This window comes from Acomys minous (assembly GCF_964271855.1).
Source record: "Acomys minous genome assembly, chromosome: 11".
Lineage (NCBI taxonomy): Eukaryota > Metazoa > Chordata > Mammalia > Rodentia > Muridae > Acomys > Acomys minous.
The window spans coordinates 6,785,580-6,804,557 of NC_140492.1; the positions used below are offsets into that span (position 1 = coordinate 6,785,580).

An 18,978-nucleotide genomic window follows, 5' to 3' on the forward strand; every position below is an offset into this window, starting at 1 on the left:
ACAGAGTGAGTTCCAGGACAGCAAAGACTATTACACAGTGAAACCTTGTCTTGAAAAGAACAAACAAAACAACAACAACAACAACAAAAAGAAACTGTAAACAAGACAGATAAGACTGGAATAAGACTTTAATCCAGCCCCATGTAACATTAAAGCCCAAATTATTTCTGTTGTTGCATTTTTGCATCTGACAAACATAACCGGAAGTAGAAGGAAGGTAACACAGGAGCTGGAGGAGGAGGAGGAGATGGGGTGGGAGATGGCACAGCAGTTAAATCAGTGTCGCTCACACACAAACACCAGCGCCCAGCCCCAGAACCCATGTGCTGTATTCAGGAGGTAGGGACCTCATGGGACCCTGGGAAGCTGGCTAGCGAAGCTCGTCTGAATCACAAGCCACCCTACCTCAGTAAATACAGAAGTAGACAGGCCAGTGATAGACACACTTGCCACCAAGTACCTTCCCGGGGACCCACATGGTGGAAAGAGAAAAACGATTCCCACAAGTTGCCTCTGAGCTCCACACGTGCTATGGTACACACTTGTGAACTCACACACATGCACACAATTAGGTGGGGTGTTTTGTGCCAAACAGTTGAGGAGCATTTTCTGTTTAGACCTCTGGCACTCAAGTGCATAGATGTGCATGTACACCAAAAACATTTGCAACAGAAAAGTTATGGATGGAGGTCTCAATTGTAGATCAGCGACAGAACCCTGCCTATCATGCACGAGGCCCTGTGTTTAATTCTAGCATAGGAAGATGGGGAGACAAACTAGAGCAGAGGAAGACAGCTAAAATGATATTTCTGAAAATGTTTTCCTGTTGGCTAATTCTGAACTTCTAGGATCGCTACAGTACCCTTTTTTAAAGGGTTTGTTTGTTTTAAGATTTCTTTTTAGCCAGGCATGGTGGCACACGCCTGTAATCCCAGCACTTGGGAGTCAGAAGCAGGTGGATCTCTTGAGTTTGAGGCCAGCCTGGTCTACAATGCAAGTCTAGGACAGCCAGGGCTACACAGCAAAATCACATCTCAAAAAGTAAAAAAAAAAAAAAAAAAAGTTTTATTTTTGCATGTGTGTGTCATATGTCAGGTGCTGGCGGAGTCCACAACAGGGCACCAGGTCCCCTAGAGCTGGACTTTCAGGCAGTTGTCACTTATTGACATGAACACTCTGGAAAGGAAGTGTGTGCTCTTAAGTCTGCGTCATCGCTGCAGCCCCTGCGTCCGTGCTCTCCCCCGTGCCCCGTCCTGTGCCAGCTCACCAGCAGGAGCCGCTGACTGCTGCTGACTGCGCCTTCAGTCAGAGCAGCTCTAAAAGACGCCACCCCCACAAGAGATCCTCATTGGTTCAAATTCTGAGATTTTTTGTTTTGTTTTGTTTTTTTGATTTTGTTTTTTGAAACGGTTTCTCTGTGAAGCCTTGGCTGTCCTGGACTCACTTTGTAGACCAGGCTGGCCTCGAACTCACAGCGATCCACCTGCCTCTGCCTCCCGAGTGCTGGGATTAAAGGCGTGCTACCACCGCCCAGCTCTGAGTATTCTTTTAGTTCTCAGTGTAGTCCTGTTGTACTGTTAACATAATTCCTTCTATTACTATAATTATCTTCAGAGATAAGGGCATAGCTCAGCATGAGACTGCTTGTCATTCATAAAGTTCAGGGTTTACCCACACACTCACCTACCCTACCCTCCCACACACATGCAGTTAATGAAACCAGTGAAATTTAGCTTCATTTTCCCTGACTGCCAGAACCAGTTGTATTCCTTGTCTTTGCCTTGGGACCGTTCTCCATCCTAGGGAGCGAGAGGAAGAAGGGAGGGCTGGTCCCATGACTAAGAAGGAATGAAATGGCTCCTGGAAGATGAGTGCCATAGTGTGCAAGTACATGGTGCAGCTCTGGTACTATCCAATCTCAGGAAACTCAAGACGGGTCTGCTCTTCGCTGGTGTCCTGATACGCCTGCCTTGTGTGGCCCCTGTTCTCAGGTTCCAGGGCTGGCAGTGCACCCTGCGTTCACAGAGCTGACCTCTGTCAGCAGACCATTTTTTGAAAAAAAATGTTTAAACAGACCTGACTTTTCCCTTTAAATCTAATAATTGTTGAAACTATTTCAGAAAATAGACACTTACTGGCCTTTTTTTTTTTCCTTTCTCCTGATTTGTTTGTGCTGATCACATAGAGAACAGTACAATTTCCCCTGTCCTTTACAGCCCGAGTGATTGACGTGTCTAATGGGAAAGTCCATGTTGCTGAGAGCTGTTTGGAGGAGACAGGTGGCCTGGGAGTAGACGTTGTCATAGATGCCGGAGGTGGGTACCTGAGAACTGAGCAACCTGTGCGATGATTTTAGTAAAATAAATTGGAACATGGATAGAACTAGGAACTAATTATTACTGCATTCATAAAATTGGATGGTTAGGTTTTAATTAAACTCATGTATTTAAAGTGTAACTTCTTCACTTGATCCCATCCTCAACCCCGCTCCTCTGAAGAGGGGGAAAATACCTTTTAAGCCCCAGGCCTAAAGAGTGACAGAAAACTGTCACCATGATGAGTCCACCCCAGCAGTACTCACCTGCCAGCACTTCACAGCCACTTGTGCTGTGTGGCTGCTGCCCTCTAGTGGGTGGGTGACCTCTCTGCCACCCAGTTCCTTGAACTTTTTACATTAACTTGATTTGTTTCACACCTAGTCTGTGCACAATTAGGTGGCCCCATTGCTCCTGAAGGATTAGTGTTACAAGCCTGCACAACAATTCTGTTTGCATTTCATTGTGAATAGTATAGTCAGCTTGTGTGTTCCTTTCTAATCTTTGTTTCCCAGTATCTGAAACTGACTTATATCAACAGTCAGTCAGTGGAAGTGAGCAGTGGACTTCAATGTGGTCACTTTGCAAATGTGTGTTTCCGTGCGTGCGACTTGGTATTTTAATGAGACAGTGTTTTATCCCATTGTATTAAGCTATGGTTGATAGAATTAGCATGAGACATACCTTGCTTGCTTCCAAATCAAAATTTATTTTGTTTGCATTTAATTTTAATTACGTATACATTACATTTTGATATGGCTTAAAGTTAACTGTTTGCCTTTTACTAAGAAAAATGTCTTTTACTATAAAAAAGACTAATATGCAAAATAAATTGTCATATTCTTATAAAATATACCTTTTCTCTCTTTTTTAACTATCCACTTAAAAGTGAGATTATATAGTAAAGATGATGAACCAGCTGTAAAATCACAACTACCACATAAGCATGACATCATCACACTTCTTGGCGTTGGAGGCCATTGGGTAACAACAGAAGAAAACCTTCAGGTATTATCAGAAATAACAAAGCCTTGCTATTGCACCAAGGGAGTGTTCTTAGCAGCGATCAGTGTAAGTTCTGATTACGCCCTATGGTTAAAGCAGTAGCTTCTTTTCCATGTTAGGAACATACTGGCCAAACTACCCAGCAGGGAAGCTCAGTCAGTTACCAAGAGTTACAGTTTTAGTTCATTGTGCAAGTGCCCTCTGGATATTTTTGTTTTGTTTTTGTTTTTGTTTTTCAAGAGAGGAACCTTGGGTCCTTGTGTTTGTGGGACAAACGTACTTGAGCCATCTCCCAGACCCTAAAAGTTTTCTTTCCAGTAACTTCAGAACTGTAATGAAATATTCATAAATAATATTATCATAATTTAACAACCCAATGTGATATTACTATATATGTGTGTAGGTTAACTACTTCCCAAACTTATATTTTTTTAAAATGAATTTATTTATTATGGATACATTATTCTTCCCAGGGTGTATGCCTTCATGTCAGAAGACGGCACCAGATCTCATTACAGATGAGCCACCATGTGGTTGCTGGGAATTGAACTCAGGACCTTTGGAAGAACAGCCAGTGCTCTTAACCTCTGAGCCGTCTCTCCAGCCCCCCCCCAAACTTATATTTTTCAATACAGTTCTAATTGAAATTTTTATCATAGCTAGTGTACAAATAGTATAATCTAATCTGCCAGTCTAGACTTTCCAACAGACAACGGATTCTAAACTGGCCTTGCATCTGCCCTGTCCTAGTTATTTCATTGTAACCTAGGGAGGAAAACATAAGAGTTAACAAATGTCTGTTGAAGTTTGTAGCTGAGTTTTTGTGGTTTCTACAATGTTCAATTTGTATTGAAGGTTTTCTAGTTTAAGCACTGTTGTGCTATTCAACTTAATAGTGGTTGTTTTGTCTTTGTTTCTTCTATCAAAGTTGGATCCTCCAGATAGCCATTGCCTTTTCCTCAAGGGAGCAACGGTGGCTTTCCTTAATGATGAAGTTTGGAATTTGTCAAGTGCACAACAGGGAAAATATCTTTATATCCTTTTTTCTACTGGTTTGAATTGCTAGCTTCAAATTGCCTTGTACTCTACTCATTAATTCTTTCAATGTAACCATAGAAATTATAATTAGCTGTAACCTTTGCTTGAGTATGAGTGACAGTGTGACAGGGATCTTACATATTTGAACAGTAAATCTATGAGGTATGAATAATGGAGCTCCATTTCACAGGTGAAAAGGCTGGTGTTTGCAGAGGCGGCTCCAGGGTGCCCAAGAGTACAGGGAGCCAGAGGCAGAATCATAAACACAGCCCAGGTCTGACCCCTGCTGACGGCTGGTAAAGGATGAGGCAGGTGGAATTTTTTTTGTCGTTTTTAACCTGCCATTACGAGGTCCTGTCCTTAACTACTATGACGGCGCCATTGCACAAGATAGTCCAAAATGTTTACAGTGGAATTTTACAAGTATCGGTACTGGAAGTGGTTTTTGGTTTTTTGTTTTTTCGGGGGGTGGGGGTGTTTGTTTGTTTGTTTTTATTTTTGCCTGACGTGTCTGTGTCTTTGTGTATCCAAGGAGACCGAAAGAGAGTGTCAGATTCCCTGAAACTAGAGTAACAGACGCTTGGGAGCTGCCACGTGAGTGCTGGGAACCAAACCTGGCTTCTCCCCAAAGGCAGCAGATGATCTTTCCAATGAGCCATTTTCCAGGCCTTATTTTTTTTTGTCTCAATATAGATATAATTTTGATTGCTAGTAAAAGAGCAAATTAGTTATTTTTTGTTGCTATGAATAAGCACCACAACCAAAGGCAGCTTATAGAAGGCTGGGTTTACTTTGGTGTCCAGTTCCATTAGGGCCTGGAAGGCAGAGCTTGTCATCGGAGTGGGACCTGGGTTTACAAAACACCTTTATCCACAACTGGAAACAGAGAGATGAGGAAGCAGGGACTAGGCCAGGCCATTAGCCATCAAAGCCTGCCCCTGGTGAACTGCTTCTTCCAAGAAAGCTGTAGCTTCTAAAGGTCCTATAACTTCCGTACCACCACCAACAGTGGATCAAGTGTTCAAATATATGAACCAGTAGGGGACATTTTTCATTAAAACTACCACAAATAGATGCATATTAAGTAGCTTTTTAAACAAATGAAAGAATTTATGGCAACAAATTGAACCTGTTATCAACCAAATTACTTGATATATGTTTACTTCATGTAAGACAGGTAAGGCTGAGTCCTGTGCATAACGCATAGATGGGGACCGTGTGTCACTCCACCAGCCGCCTCACTGGGATGACCGCAGTTGCTCTCGAGGGCCAGCTTGCTCCCTTCACCACTTGTATTTAGAAGTGTATGGCCCCTCAGCTCTCTCAAAGTATCCCTTTGCTTTAGAAGTGTGTGGTGGCACACGCCTGTAATCTCAGCACTCAGGGAGGCAGAGGCAGGTGGATCACTGTGAGTTCAAGGCCAACCTGGTCTACACAGCGAGTCCAGGACAGCCAGGAAGGACTATACAGAGAGACCCTGTCTAGAAAAACAAACAACGTGACTGACAGTTTCTAGCTGCTGTAATACCACTTTGACTTTGAAAGCACAAATCTTTTTTAAGAAGAAAATGAGGGAGACCTGTGTCCAGCATCTTGTTTATTTAATCCCCTCTCAGTTAAGTTGCCACCTTAACAGTCCTCCCATTTACGTATTTTAAAAGATGTGATGGAGAAGTTATCAGCTGGTATTTTCAGGTATGCTAAAAAACCAAATAAACGAAAGACCTAAATCATTGCTATATTTTTATTCTCAAGGAAACAAAGTGGGCAGTTGTTTTTATTCCAGCTTTCTGGTATATCTAGCATTTCCATTTTCTATCCACTTTAGATAAACAGCTGTTCTTTTCTATTTCTCAGAATGCATCTGGTTGCAGCATCAGGTGTTCTCACAGAGAAAGTCTCCCTAACTTCTATTCTGCATATGTCTCACCTTTCCATTGTCTTCAGAACTCTTGCCAAGGCAATCCATAATTTGACAAGAGGAAAAAAGTACCATGTTTGTTTAAATTGGGCTTTTATATCACTTATAAGTAAAAGTTACATAAGGGATAAAGTAGCATATTTTTATTTCAAAACTTAAACACTTTTAGCCCAATATTGGGGCACACGCCTGTATTCACAGCACTTGGAAGGCTAAGGCGGGGATCATGAGTTCTAGGCCATACTGTGCTGGGCTATCTAACAAGACAAGCCTGTCTTTAAAAGGAAAGAAGAGTAAACCATAGAAATATTAATGGGTAAAAAATTTTTTGATTGCTGAATAGCTCAGGCTGATCTGGAACTCACAGAGATCCACCTGCCTCTGCCTCTCCAGTGCTGGGATTAACGGTGTGCACTACCACCAAGCTGTTCGGATTATTTAAAGGCCTACAACCAAATGCACAGTCTGCTGCATCCTGTGTGCTCTACTCATCTGTGCCTGACATTTCTGATCACTTTTCCTCCTCAGGCCTCTACTTGATGAACCCATTCCACTGTATGAGGCAAAAGTTTCCATGGAAGTTGTTCAGAAAAAGCAAGAAAGAAAAAAGCAAGTTGTTCAATTTTAATTCTCCTTCCCAGACCTCAGTCGGATGCACCCATACCAGTATATGAAGCCAGTTTTCTTTGGAAATTGTTGAGAAAAATCAAGAAAGATAAAACAAGTTTTTCTATCTTTAAGCCTGTATTCCTGCCATAATAAGATGTTTGATTTTTTGACATATTTGAAAAATATTTGCAAAACTAACATGCAAACAATCCCGATAACTCTTTAACATCTGCAGAGGATATTCCAGAACCCTTTTGTTATTGTATCTGTACACTTTGCCTCTGATATAAAATTCTTTCCGTTAAGAAAACTGCTTTCAGCAAAAGCCACACTGTTCTATCAATACACCTGTCACAAGCTTTTGCTATACCGTGAAAACGTAATTTGATTTTGTATCAATTTCATTCTCAGCACCTTCCTGAACAAGCCTTTGTTGCCATTATTTTAGCATTTGAGTGTATTTTCCGATTTCATAGTTTCTAATCCATTGGAATTTAAAATTTGTTTTTAAATGTTCATTCACCTGAATTTCTCCAAGATTATACAGAATCATAGTACCTGGTACTGTAGTAGTGGCATAGCATTTACATAGAGGGCTGGGCTGGCCGGGCATTGGGGACAAGGATGGAAGAGCTGGCCTGAGGCTAGCTTGAAGCTGGCTGACTTTCCCTCTTCTGGGTACTCTGTTGCGCTGTGGGGTGCAGCAAGGCCCCAGCCCACCTCCATCTCTCAGAATGACATTGCTGCCCATCTCCACAACTATTTGCTTTGCATTCAGGCTCCGGCACCCGGGCCTGACGCTATACCAGCTGCCGACTTAAAGTAGTGTTGATCTTCCGTTCCCTGTGGGGTGATGGGCGCTGGTGACGAGTACCTCGGCGACGCCCCGCCTCACAGCCAAACCGCAGAAGGAGCGCCCCGGGCTGCGCGCGCCAGGCCGGAAGCGGCTACCGAGAAATCTGTGGGGCGGGGCGGGGAGGCGGCCTGGCGCGCATGCTCTGCGTGGGCGGGGCCTCGGAGGGGCGGGGCCTCGTGAGCCTCCAGTCCGCGAGCAGCGCGCGGGCGGGGCGGGGCCAGAGCGCGCGGGAAGCCCCAGCCGGGCTGCGGAGCTACCCCTCCGCTTCGCGATGGCTGTCTCGGTACCGGGCTACTCGCCTAGCTTCAAGAGGCCGCCCGAGATTGTGCGGCTCCGCCGGAAAAGGTCTCGGAGCCACGGTGCCTCAGGGCCGGAGCCCGCTCCCCGCCGCGCTGCGCTGGAGGCCGGGCTGCCCCTGCGCCCCTTCCCGACCGCGGGCGGCAGGGGCGGCGCCACCGCGACCGTCGCCCGCAGGAACCCTTTTGCCCGCCTGGACAACCGGCCACGGGTCGCCGACGTGCCCGGCGAGGAGCCGCCCCGCGGTCCGCAGAGAGCGCTGGGCCTGGTGAGTCTCGACGTGGGGCTGCTGGGAGTGAGGGATGGGGATGGGCGCGAACAGCCGCCGCCGCCTGAGGTCCTGAGCCAGGGATGGCTACCCTCAGAGCCCTGTGAAGAAGGGCTTAAGAGATACCCGGGAAGGTAGCGCGGAAAGTCCTCAGAACAACCTGTCCTGCAAGGCAGCTCGATGAGCAACCACAGAAGCTGCCTTCTCACCATCCCTTAGGACCTCCTTTTTTTGGGCACTCGAAATTATTTACTGTGGACATGGAGGACTATTGAGGAAAAGTCGTGTCAGAATTTACAAATGTTGGGCTTACCCATAAAGCCTTGTGGATCTCTTGGTCTCAGATTTATGTATCAGTCTGGCCTTCACTCCCTTTTTGTTAAGTTGAGGCACAGAACTGAAGTGAAGCGTTTTGGTACTGCGTGGATTTGAGTTCCTTCTCACCCTCCTCTGGTGTGCCAGATGAGCGCTTACCTATTTAAAACTAATTCCCTCGTTGCTTATTTTAAAGGACAACTCTTTTTAACCTTAGCTCTCAGATTCTAATGGAGAAAATAACTTGATGTGGGAGGAGGCATCTCATGAAAGAACTGTTACCGAACTATCCCAGGTACGTTGTAAATTTACCTTTATTGCGTGTGTGTGCCACAATTGTGTGTGTGGAGTAGGAGTGCCAGGGTTGAGCTCAGGTGGTCAGCTAGGCTCAGAAGCAAGAGCCTCTACCTCCTGAGCCATCTGGATGGCCTAGCCCAAGTAATACTTTCACAATAGGATTATAATGTGTGTCCAAATAAACACACTTCTCAGAGCATTTTTAAAAAAATAGTTTGAAGAGCTAATCCGAAGTCTGGGGCTCTACCTTGGTTTGTAAAATGCTTGCCTAGTGTACAGACACCTCTGGGTTGGATCCCCAGAATCACATAAATACGGGACATAATGGTACGCGCTTAAAACTATAGCTCTCAAGAAAGTGAAGGAAGGTCTGTCAAAGGTTGGTATCCTCAGATACACAGGTAGTAGCTGTGTCTCCAAAAAGAAAACAGAAACTTGAGAGTGATCATTGCCACACAGATGCTGTGATAATAGGTGTGGACTTGGTGGCCAAAGCCTGGTTTATGCTACGGATCAAACCTAGTGACTCCTTCATGTTGACTCGCAGTCGGCTGCCCCAGTATAGAGAGATGAAGTTCCTGATGGGAACAGGCTGGAAAAGGTCCCAAGACCGTTCTAGCGTTGACATAGCCTTCTGGAGGCAGCTCCTCTGCCGGATCTGAGGATGGCCTTTCCTAAGGGAACTCTTATTCTACGGTGGAGAACGTGGACATGATCAGCAGGTTGACTGTGGTCTGTCTGTCTGATTTTTCTAAGTTGAGGAAATGTTCCTTAAACCCTTTCAGAGTGGTACTAAACCTAAAGAAGGAGCTTCGCCCTGATCCCAGCGATTCAGGGCCTTAGCCCTGGTTCACAGTGGTTCAGGCCTTAGCCCTGGTTCAGTGGTTCAGGCCTTAGCCCTGGTTCAGTGGTTCAGGCCTCAGCCCTGATGGCATTGATCAAGGCCTTCCAGGATACTTTTTACACACTAGGAACATGGCTGGGCTGGGATCTACAGAATGAGTTCTAGAAGAGCCACAGCTAGATAAACCCTGTCTTAGGGAAAACAACACTGGGCATGGTTCTGCTTTATGTCGATAGTACTACTAGACAGAGGTGTAAAAGCTGCATGGTGAAACACAGCTCTCCAGCACCCCCACCAAACCTTTGTGTTTAATTGGTCTGTTTATTGTGTCCTCTCAGGGGTCAGTCATTCCCCCCACCACTACACACACACACACACACACACACTCAGGCTTGGTGGCATGGCCAGTACCTGCTGAGTCATCTCCCTGGCCTGAGACCTCTTAATAGCTTGCTTTGCCTCCTTCCAGACTTGGCAGGTATAATACATTTTTAGTGTTAGACCGTTCACAAATGTGGACGTTCAGTGATCAAGAGTGGAATAACCAAGAACTTTGTATTAAAAGAATTTTCCTGAAATTGTAATTTTTGTGTTCTTTGTTTTCTAGAAGAGTCAACACATATCATCCTCTGAATCGGACACTTGGTCTTCAGACGGCACTGAGTTACCTGTGGACTGGAGTATTAAAACTCGGCTCCTTTTCACCTCTTCTCAACCCTTTTCCTGGGCAGATCATTTGAAAGCGCAGGAAGAAGCCCAAGGACTTGTCCAGCATTGTAGGGCATTAGAGGTTACCTTACCCCAGAATATACAGGTAAGTCTGAAATGAAGGCGCCTGAGAGGGAAGGGCTGTGTGTGTGTGTGTGTGTGTGTGTGTGTGTGTGTGTGTGTGTGTGTGTGTGTGCGCGCGTGCGTGCGTGCGTGCACGTGCAGAGGCCTAAGGAGATAGATAGTCCTGTGTCCTCTTTTCTCGCTTGATCATTTGAAACAGGATCTCTGTGAGCCTGGAGCTCACATGTTCCTAGCTAATCTGGTAGCCAGCGAGCCCCAGTGCTCCTCCGGCCTCCACCCTCCTCAGTGCTGGGGTTGCAGGCAGGCGCAGGAGAATCTCAACTTGTGTGGGCGTCGGGTTCCAAACTTAGGTTCCTTTAGCCACTGAAACTCGCTCTAGCCCCTGTCAGTCTCTGTTAGTGTTTTAAATTAGATGTAGAAGCACACTCACTGTGTTCTGTTCTTCTGGCATGTGCAGACTCCATTTCTGAGTTACAATAGCTATTGAATAGCTAATGATTTTTCTTACAAAGGACATACTCCGAGTTTGTTTTTATTTTTGTTTTGTTGTTGTTGGTAGTAGTGGTGGTTTTGTTAAACTTGTCTGTTTTCAAGACAAGGTCTCACTGTGTAGCCCTGGTAGCCCTTGGAACTCACTTAGTAGACTAGGTTGACCTTAAACTCAGAGATCCACCTGCCTCTGCCTTCCCAGTGCTGAGATTAAAAGCATGCACCACTATACCCAGCCATACTCTAGTTCTTTTCAAAGAATAAATGAATTCTGGAATAGTCTCAGAGTAGCTTAATTTCTGTGCAAGTAGCTCATCAGTGCAAACTAGTCCATAAAGGTTTGTTTAAGATAGGACAAGATGGCTGGGCAGTGGTGGTGCACCCCTTTACTCCCAGCACTCAGGAGCAGAGATGGGGATCTCTCTAAGTTCGAGGCCAGCCTGGTCTACAGAGCGAGCCCAGGACAGCCAAGGCTACACAGAGAATCCCTGTCTTAAAAAAACCAAAAAAAAAAAAAAAAAAGAGGCTGAGATACATTTCTCAATAAGTAAATCAGATCTGTTTGTAATCTTTACTTACTAGGATTTACTGCTTTTGAGATTTTTTTCCTTGGGGGAAGGGTGGTTTTCCTTGGCAGTTATTTGGCACTTTCCTACAGGAAGAACGTGTCTTTCTTCCATGCGCATCCTTCCTTTCATCATCCAAAATCTAGTTCTCAGGAAAGGCAGAGACAGAATGACCCATCTCCTCGTGTATGCTCTTTCCAGGGCATGATCAACATACTGTTTCCTGTCCAGAAAGCAAAAGTACACAGATTGCATTTTAAGCTCTGACACAGTGGCCAAGGCCTCCTATAAAAAGCATTAAAAATTCATGTCAGGCGTGGTGGCACACGCCTTTAATCCCAGCATTTGGGATTGGGAGGCATAGGTAGGCCGATCACTGTGAATTCGAGGCCAGCCTGGTCTACAAAGCAAGTCCAGGACAGCCAAGGCTAACACAGAGAGACCCTGTCTTAAAAAAAAAAAAAAAAAAAAAAAAACAAAACAAAATTCTTAGACTGGGCTGGAAAGATGGCTCAGTGCATTACTAAGAGAGCTTACTGCTACTTTAGAGAACCCATGTTGCCACTGCTGAGACCTGTACTGCACAGGTTTATATATAGTTAAAATTAAAAACCTTTTCTGGGGTGAGGGGCGTGGAAGGGCTGTTTGAGACAGAGTCTCTCTACATAGCCCTGGCCAGCCTCGGAAAGATCAGCCTTCTGCCAAGTGCTGGGGTTAAAAGTGTGTCCCACAGCGAGCTGGTGGTGGCGCACGCCTTTAATCCTAGCACTTGGGAGGCAGAGGCAAGCAGATCGCTGTGAGTTCGAGGCCAGCCTGGTCTACAAAGCGAGTCCAGGACAGTCAAGGCTACACAGAGAAACCCTGTCTCGAAAAAACAAACAAACAAAAAAAGTGTGTTCCACTACATCCAATTAAAACTAAAATTCTGAGAAAATTGATTAGACTAAGTGTGTGATATATTCAGTGTCTGTGATGAAATTTTATCTTTGTGATAAGTAAAAATCACCCACTCTGCCCACTGCAACGTAGGAGCCCACACTTTGCAGTGAGCTGCGCTGCGCCTTCCAGCAGAGCCTTGTCTACTGGCTTCACCCGGCCTTCCCGTGGCTGCCGATGTTCCCTCGCATTGGAGCAGATAGGAAAATAGCTGGAAAGACGAGTCCTTGGTCAAACGATGAAGCCCTGCAACACACTTTAATGAGTGACTGGTAAGATGGTATAAGTGTGCATTCCAGAGGTGAGTGAGCCTTCAGGAGCAGGACTCTGTTGGTTGGCTGTATTAATGGCAGATGGTTCTCCTTGTTTCTGGACTTTGTCAGAAACTTAATGACCAGGATTTAATATATTTGCTTTTTACCGCAACTTCATCACTGTCAAATGTATGATACACAGTGTACAATGTATGCACTGGATAAACATATAGATAACTGTAAGTCTTGTCAACTGAGGCTTTTTTAGTCAGAAGTTGCTCATAATTTGCGACCAGTTATTGACTTATTTGAAAGAACATCTGGTCACACCTGCAAGGTATGGCAGAGCCATCAGCTTGTACTGTGCCAACTGCAGTCTCAAAAGCAAGATCACACAGCTGCAGAAGCCCAGTCTTTGAAAATTTCTGTTGGGTTTTTATCTATTTGTCAGGCTAAATTCTCAGAATTAAGTTTAAAATCTTTTAACACCTGAGAAGGCTGTTTTGCTTCGTAGGGCTGTGAGTCTTACCTCTTTGTATAACCTGCTGAAGACAAAGCTTTGCCCCTACTTCTACGTCTGTACCTACCAGTTCACTGTCCTGTTCCGTGCAGCAGGATTAGCAGGCAGCGACGTGATCACAGCGCTCATGTCTCCTACAACTAGAGGGTTAAGAGAAGCTATGAAAAATGAAGGTAATAGTGGAGGCTTAATGTTGAAGATTCCTCTTGCCTTAAATGCTAAACTTTGGGGGCTGCAGAGATGGACAGCTTAACGTTTAGGCACATAGATTGCTCTTACAGAGGACCTGGGTTTGATTCCCAGCACCCATGTGGTGCCTAAAAAACATCTGTAACTCCAGTTCCAGGGTATTAAATGCCTTCTTCTGGCCTCTTTAAGCACCAGGCACACAGTGGTTCCACAGACATAAACACTCATACAAATAAAATACTTTGAGCTGGGCAGTGGTAGCGTGCGCCTTTAATCTCAGGCAGGGGCACGTGGGTCTCTTGTGAGTTTGAAGCCAGCTTGGTCTACAAAGTAAGTTGGATTGTCTTACTAATTGGTTATCAATATTATTTTATGAAATATAGTTCATTTCTTCAGTTTTTTGTTGTTGGTTTGGTTTGGTTTTTCCCTTCCTGCTGGCAAAGCTGTCTCTTAAATGTGGGTGGAAGTTAGTGCGCTTCTCTGGTCTCTATAATAAAGTGCATAGTAGGTCCTATGAGCCACTGTCTTATTGAACATACTCTTTTTTTGTATTTTTTGTATTTTTGCTTTTTCAAGGTAAGTGTAGCCTTGGTTGTCCTGGAACTCTGTTGACCAGGCTGGCCTTGAACTCACTGATCAGCCTGTCTCTGCCTCCAGAGTGCTAAGATTAAAGGTGTGTGCCACCATACCCGTCTTGTGCTCTGCTTCTCAAACACTGTTTTGACATGTCTGCATTTCTGCTGGGTACATGTGTGTTTCTGTGGGTACACACAGACCATGGCACACTTGGAGGTTAGAGGAAAGCTTGAAAGAGTCATAGCTTCCATCATGTGCGTTCTAGGCAGTAAGCTCAGGGGCGTAAAACTTGGCTGACTTCACCCCCTAAGCCATCTCACCAGTGATAAATTCTTTAATGTGGCAAATCATCTAACCTTCTGCTTTAATTTTAAAAAATGGATTAGCCCATCAATTAGTGGATCAGGAAAGAGAGAGAAGGATAGAAACAAGTCCTTTTACTAGAAAACCTGGTCTGTGTACCCCAATAGTAGGACACTCTTGGCTAATTGAAGGAAACTGAATTAATGTTTTCCAATGCAGGTATTGAATTTTCTCTGCCTTTACTAGAAGAAAGTGCCCGTAAGAAGAAAGTTCAAGACCCAAACCCTGAATATGAGGAGTGAGTTGATTACAGACGCTTTTGTATATTCTCTTAAGTTTTATGAATTCCCTATTTCAAACTCGGTAAAAATAAGTTTGTTAAAGTGTTTTCAAGACAGGGTTTCTCTGTGTAATTTTGGCTGTCCTGGGCTTGTTTTGTAGACCAGCCTGGCCTCAAACACACAGAGATCCACTGCCTCTGCCTCCCGAGTGCTGGAATTGCAGGCATGCACCACAGTGTCTGGATAAAACTGTGAGAGATTCTTCTTTTCTTTTTTTAAGATTTTTTTTTATGTATATGAGTGCCCTATCTGCATGTACACCTGCACGCCAGAAAAGGACATCAGATCTTAGTATAGATGGCTGTGATTAGTATAGATACCATGTGGGGGTTGAACCCTAGGTCTCTAGAAGAGCAGACAATGCTCCTAACCGCTGAGCCATCTCTCCAGCCCCTCGTGAATATGTACTCCTAACTATAGCAGTTTCCTAGGGAACAAGCAGTCAGTGATGAAGATGAAGAAGAAAGTTTTTCCTGGCTGGAAGAGATAGGTGTTCAGGATCAAATTAAAAAGCCCGACATGCTCTCTATCAAGCTGTATCCTTCCACTGAGTTAGTGATTCGTTGCTTTCTGACAGATGGTCATCTCTGAATTTTCTGTTCATTTCTAGGACAGGGAGTCCTAGGTATCTGGAATCAAGGTAGCTGTCTGCACGGGCGTGGGTTTTCTTTTGTTCTTTCCTTGATTCATCTTCAGACGTAAAGAAAAACATGAAGTACAGATGGATCACCGACCGGAGTCTGTTGTACTGGTCAAAGGACTCAACACCTTCACACTGCTCAATTTTTTGATCAACTGCAAGAGTTTAGTTGCTACCTCAGGTGCACAGGCAGGCCTCCCACCAACGCTCTTATCCCCGATAGCCTTCCGAGGTGCCTCAATGCAAATGCTTAAGGTAAGCAAGTATTTTACATCTACACTGCAGATCTTAAGTGTAGTAGTCATTTCCTTAAAGATAGTCATGCCTTTTGTTCTTTGGTTTTGTTTTGTTTTTAAAGACAAGGTCTCTGTGTAACCCTGGCTGCGAAGACCACTCTAATCTCAGGCTCATAGCTGTCCACCTTTCTCTGCTTCCTGAGGACTGGGTTTAAAGGAGTGTGCCATTATGCTTAGCTCAAATCTCAGTTTAAAAGAAAAATTGTAATTCTAGGGACTTGGGAAATAGATTATTTAAGAGCACTTTCTGCTCTTGCAGAAAACTCAAGTTCAGTTCCCAGCACCAACACGCTGACTCACAGCCATTGGTAACTCCAGTTCCAAGGAGTCTGATGCCCTCTTACCCCACAGGGAGTGGGTACAACTTGGTATGCCACACATCTGGGAAAACTCCAGGCCAAGCAGGGTGGCTACACCTTTAATCCCAGCACAGGGGAGGCAGAGGAAAGCAGATCTCAGTGAGTTCAGGAACAGTTTAGGGCTACATAGTGAGACCCTGTCCAAAGAAAAACGTGTTTGTGTATGCGTGCGTGCATACACACACACACACACACACACACACACACACACACACACACACACACACACACACACACACTTTTAGGACTTTCAGTTGTAGCAGCATACTTTGGGCTTTGTTGTTCTGCACTACGACTGAACCATGGATCTGGGGCACGTTAGGCAAACATTGTATGCTGAGCTACATTCCCAGTTTTGTTTTGTTTTGTTTTTTCCATTAAAAATTACTTGAAAGCTAGGTGTGACGGCAGGATCGGTTCAAGATCTCCTGCACTACAGGAGGCTCTATCGAAGAATATATAGATATGGACATGAATTAGACCAAGTCCCTTTTACTTGTTTGCCTATAGCACGACTTAAGACTGGGTCCAGACGAGCCTCAGGCTCACTGGAGGAGAGGATGGCCCTGAACTTTTTTTTTCTTTTTGTCGTTTTTCAAGACAAGGTTTCTCTGTGTCACCTTAGCTGTCCTGGACTTGCTTTGTATGTTAAGCTGGCCTCGAACTCAGTGACCTGCCTGCCTCTGCCTCCCAAGTGCTGGGATTAAAGGCATGCGCCACCACGCCCAGCTTGACCCTGAACTCTTGATCGTCCTCAGTGCCAGAATTATAGACATGAGCCCCTGTGCTCAGTGAATGTTGTGGGGTTTTCCATACTGGATAAGTTGTATGTAATTGGTGACAAAACGTCTTGGTAATCACTTCCTCACTTGACATTTAAGAGAAACCCCATTTTATTTATCAATGTAAGCACATACCCAAAAATATTTTTTTTAGAGCTCAAAAACTAGGAAATTGAAGCAATATGTTATGTATTATCTTGTAGTCTCAGGATCAAAGAAATCCCAAATAAAAATGTAACTCTTTAAATTTTCTGAAGGCACGAAGTATTAATGTAAAGACACAAGCTCTTTCTGGATACAGAGATCAGTTTAGTTTGGAGATCACAGGTCCCATCATGCCTCACGCTCTGCATTCTGTGACCATGCTACTCAGATCTTCACAGAGAGGGTCATTCTCTGCTGGACTGTATGCACATGAGCCAACTGCTGTGTTCAATGTCTGCCTGCCACTGGATAAAGACCCGGATGAAGTGAGTAGACTCAGCTGTGGATTGTGTCCTCTTGCTGAGGTAAATGTCACAATAAGCCAAATTTGTAGCAAGTTAGAAAGCAAGTTATGAATTGAGGAAGAATATCCACTTATCATAAATTTTATGAATTCAGGCAGGCAATATTAAAAACTAGACAAACCAAAAGTACTTACTGCCCTCAAACTGAAATTTAAACTCCTGATTTGTTTATAGTTTATAGAAACACAATTTACTATATAGTTAAGCTTTTAAAAAAAAAAACTTTATTATTATATATATAGTGCATGTGCCTGCACATGAGAAGACGGCATCAGATCCCATTGTAGATGGTTGTGAGCCACCATGTGGTTGCCAGGAAATGAGCTCAAGACCTCTCAAAGAGCAGTCAGTGCTCTTAACCTCTGAGCCATCTCCGGCCCTTTGTTTTTTATGTATGCACATGTTATTTGCAGTTTTGCATGTATTTAGGGTAACCAGTAGGGGCTGCTCATACACACAGAAGCCTGGGGTTTCATGTGCTAACACAGCTAGTCTGCTGTGAGCTCCATCTTCAGAGGCAGGAGTTACAGGTACACACTGTCAGCATCATGTGAGTTCTGGGTAGCCAAGTCTGGTCATCACACTGGCACAGCACGTGATTAAACACTGGACCGTGTCCCAGCATTGCTTGAGTTACTGATGTACTCTGAATTCTAGCCATCTTTAGACTTTTTAAAGTTAACAGTCCTTTAATTGACTGGATACCTATCAAGTTTAGTAGACTGATTTTAAAAAATTAAGATTTTTAAACTATAGAAATTATTATAATCAATGAATGAACCATTTATTTGCTAGTCTTTATGGTTGACTACTAAAAACTTAAGTGTTCAAGAACTAATGTGCATATGGATGTGGACTTGTATTTCTGCAGAAAGATGTTCTTAAGGACCTTGCTAACTGTGGGCTACACCCTAAAACCCTGGAGCAGCTCAGTCAGATGCCACTGCTGGGGAAGTCGTCCTTGCGGAACGTGGACATGAGTAACTACATTTTTAATTGGAGATCCTGAACACCAAAGTAAGCCTAAAAGGAAATCTCTGAGGAAAAAGCTTCCTAGCAAGGAAACTCAAGATTCTTAGGCCTCTGGCTTTTAAAGATCATTTGGAAGATATATTTTAAAATACTGAAATGTCTTAAACCTATTACACCCACATCCAAAGGTTTTAAATCAACACTTTGCTTTTATTATTTTCATACATTTCCAGATACGAAGATGAAAGCTGTTTCCTTAAACCTCAAATAATTTGAATAAGAATTCTCTATCCCTGCAACTTCATTGTAACTCTAGTACAAAACTGAATTAAACATCAGTGTTTTGTTACAGACAAGAAATTGAGATCACCTGTAGCAATTATTCCATAGAAACCAGTGGTCTGAATAACAGCATGTCTAATAGTCGGGTTAGTAGTAGGTTCTCTGGAGATTCACTAGGGAAATGTGCACTACTTCAAAGCTGACTGCTGATGACTCCGTACTAATGACTTCTAGGTCCTCTGTTCTCAGTCAGATGATAGTGTGGAATGCTCAGTCATGGCAACTTAGTATTCAAATGCTTACAAGCAATGTTTGCATGTGTGTGTAAAATTCAGCATTTTTAAATAAACGTGAATAGAAATCACAAGTATTGAGTAAGAAATAATAGTACTTAGTTATATGTGTTC

At 44.0% G+C, this 18,978-nt stretch overlaps 2 protein-coding genes across 10 annotated transcripts in view; both read left to right on the forward strand.

The window, feature by feature from the left end:
• Positions 1 to 7,450, forward strand: part of CRYZL1 (crystallin zeta like 1) — a 39,581-nt gene extending 32,131 nt beyond the window's left edge. For all 6 annotated transcript variants that reach the window (XM_084801869.1, XM_084801871.1, XM_084801870.1 and 3 more), the window contains 5 exons: positions 2,217 to 2,315; positions 3,205 to 3,323; positions 4,249 to 4,354; positions 6,008 to 6,053; positions 6,808 to 7,450. In XM_084801869.1, the coding sequence (XP_084657995.1) occupies positions 2,217 to 2,315; positions 3,205 to 3,323; positions 4,249 to 4,354; positions 6,008 to 6,053; positions 6,808 to 6,907 (470 nt within the window). In that variant the 3' untranslated portion in view covers positions 6,908 to 7,450. The remainder of the gene's footprint in view (positions 1 to 2,216; positions 2,316 to 3,204; positions 3,324 to 4,248; positions 4,355 to 6,007; positions 6,054 to 6,807) is intronic.
• A 455-nt stretch (positions 7,451 to 7,905) lies between these two features.
• On the forward strand, positions 7,906 to 18,938 carry DONSON (DNA replication fork stabilization factor DONSON). Of its 4 annotated transcripts, none has more exons than XR_014783268.1 (10): positions 7,906 to 8,309; positions 8,842 to 8,919; positions 10,373 to 10,579; positions 12,642 to 12,820; positions 13,317 to 13,495; positions 14,610 to 14,688; positions 15,163 to 15,267; positions 15,428 to 15,626; positions 17,182 to 17,278; positions 18,189 to 18,330. XR_014783268.1 is itself a non-coding variant. In XM_084801864.1 (10 exons), exons 1-10 carry the CDS (start codon positions 8,016 to 8,018, stop codon positions 18,324 to 18,326), a joined length of 1,710 nt encoding a protein of 569 aa, XP_084657990.1. In that variant the 5' UTR covers positions 7,909 to 8,015; the 3' UTR covers positions 18,327 to 18,938. The 4 variants fall into 4 exon arrangements, 2 of the variants coding, with proteins under 2 accessions (XP_084657990.1, XP_084657991.1); XR_014783269.1 differs by having other exon boundaries at positions 17,182 to 17,317; positions 18,189 to 18,327; XM_084801864.1 differs by having other exon boundaries at positions 7,909 to 8,309; positions 17,066 to 17,317; positions 18,189 to 18,938.
• Positions 18,939 to 18,978: the final 40 nt, after the last annotated feature.

Coding starts and splice junctions, on each gene's coding strand:
- DONSON (XM_084801864.1), top strand. CDS start 8,016: ATGGCTGTCTCGGTACCGGGCTACTCGCCTAGCTTCAAGAGGCCGCCC. Junction 12,821..13,316: donor CACACTTTAATGAGTGACTG/GTAAGATGGTAT, acceptor TTTGCTTCGTAG/GGCTGTGAGTCTTACCTCTT. Junction 15,627..17,065: donor CCTCAATGCAAATGCTTAAG/GTAAGCAAGTAT, acceptor AATTTTCTGAAG/GCACGAAGTATTAATGTAAA.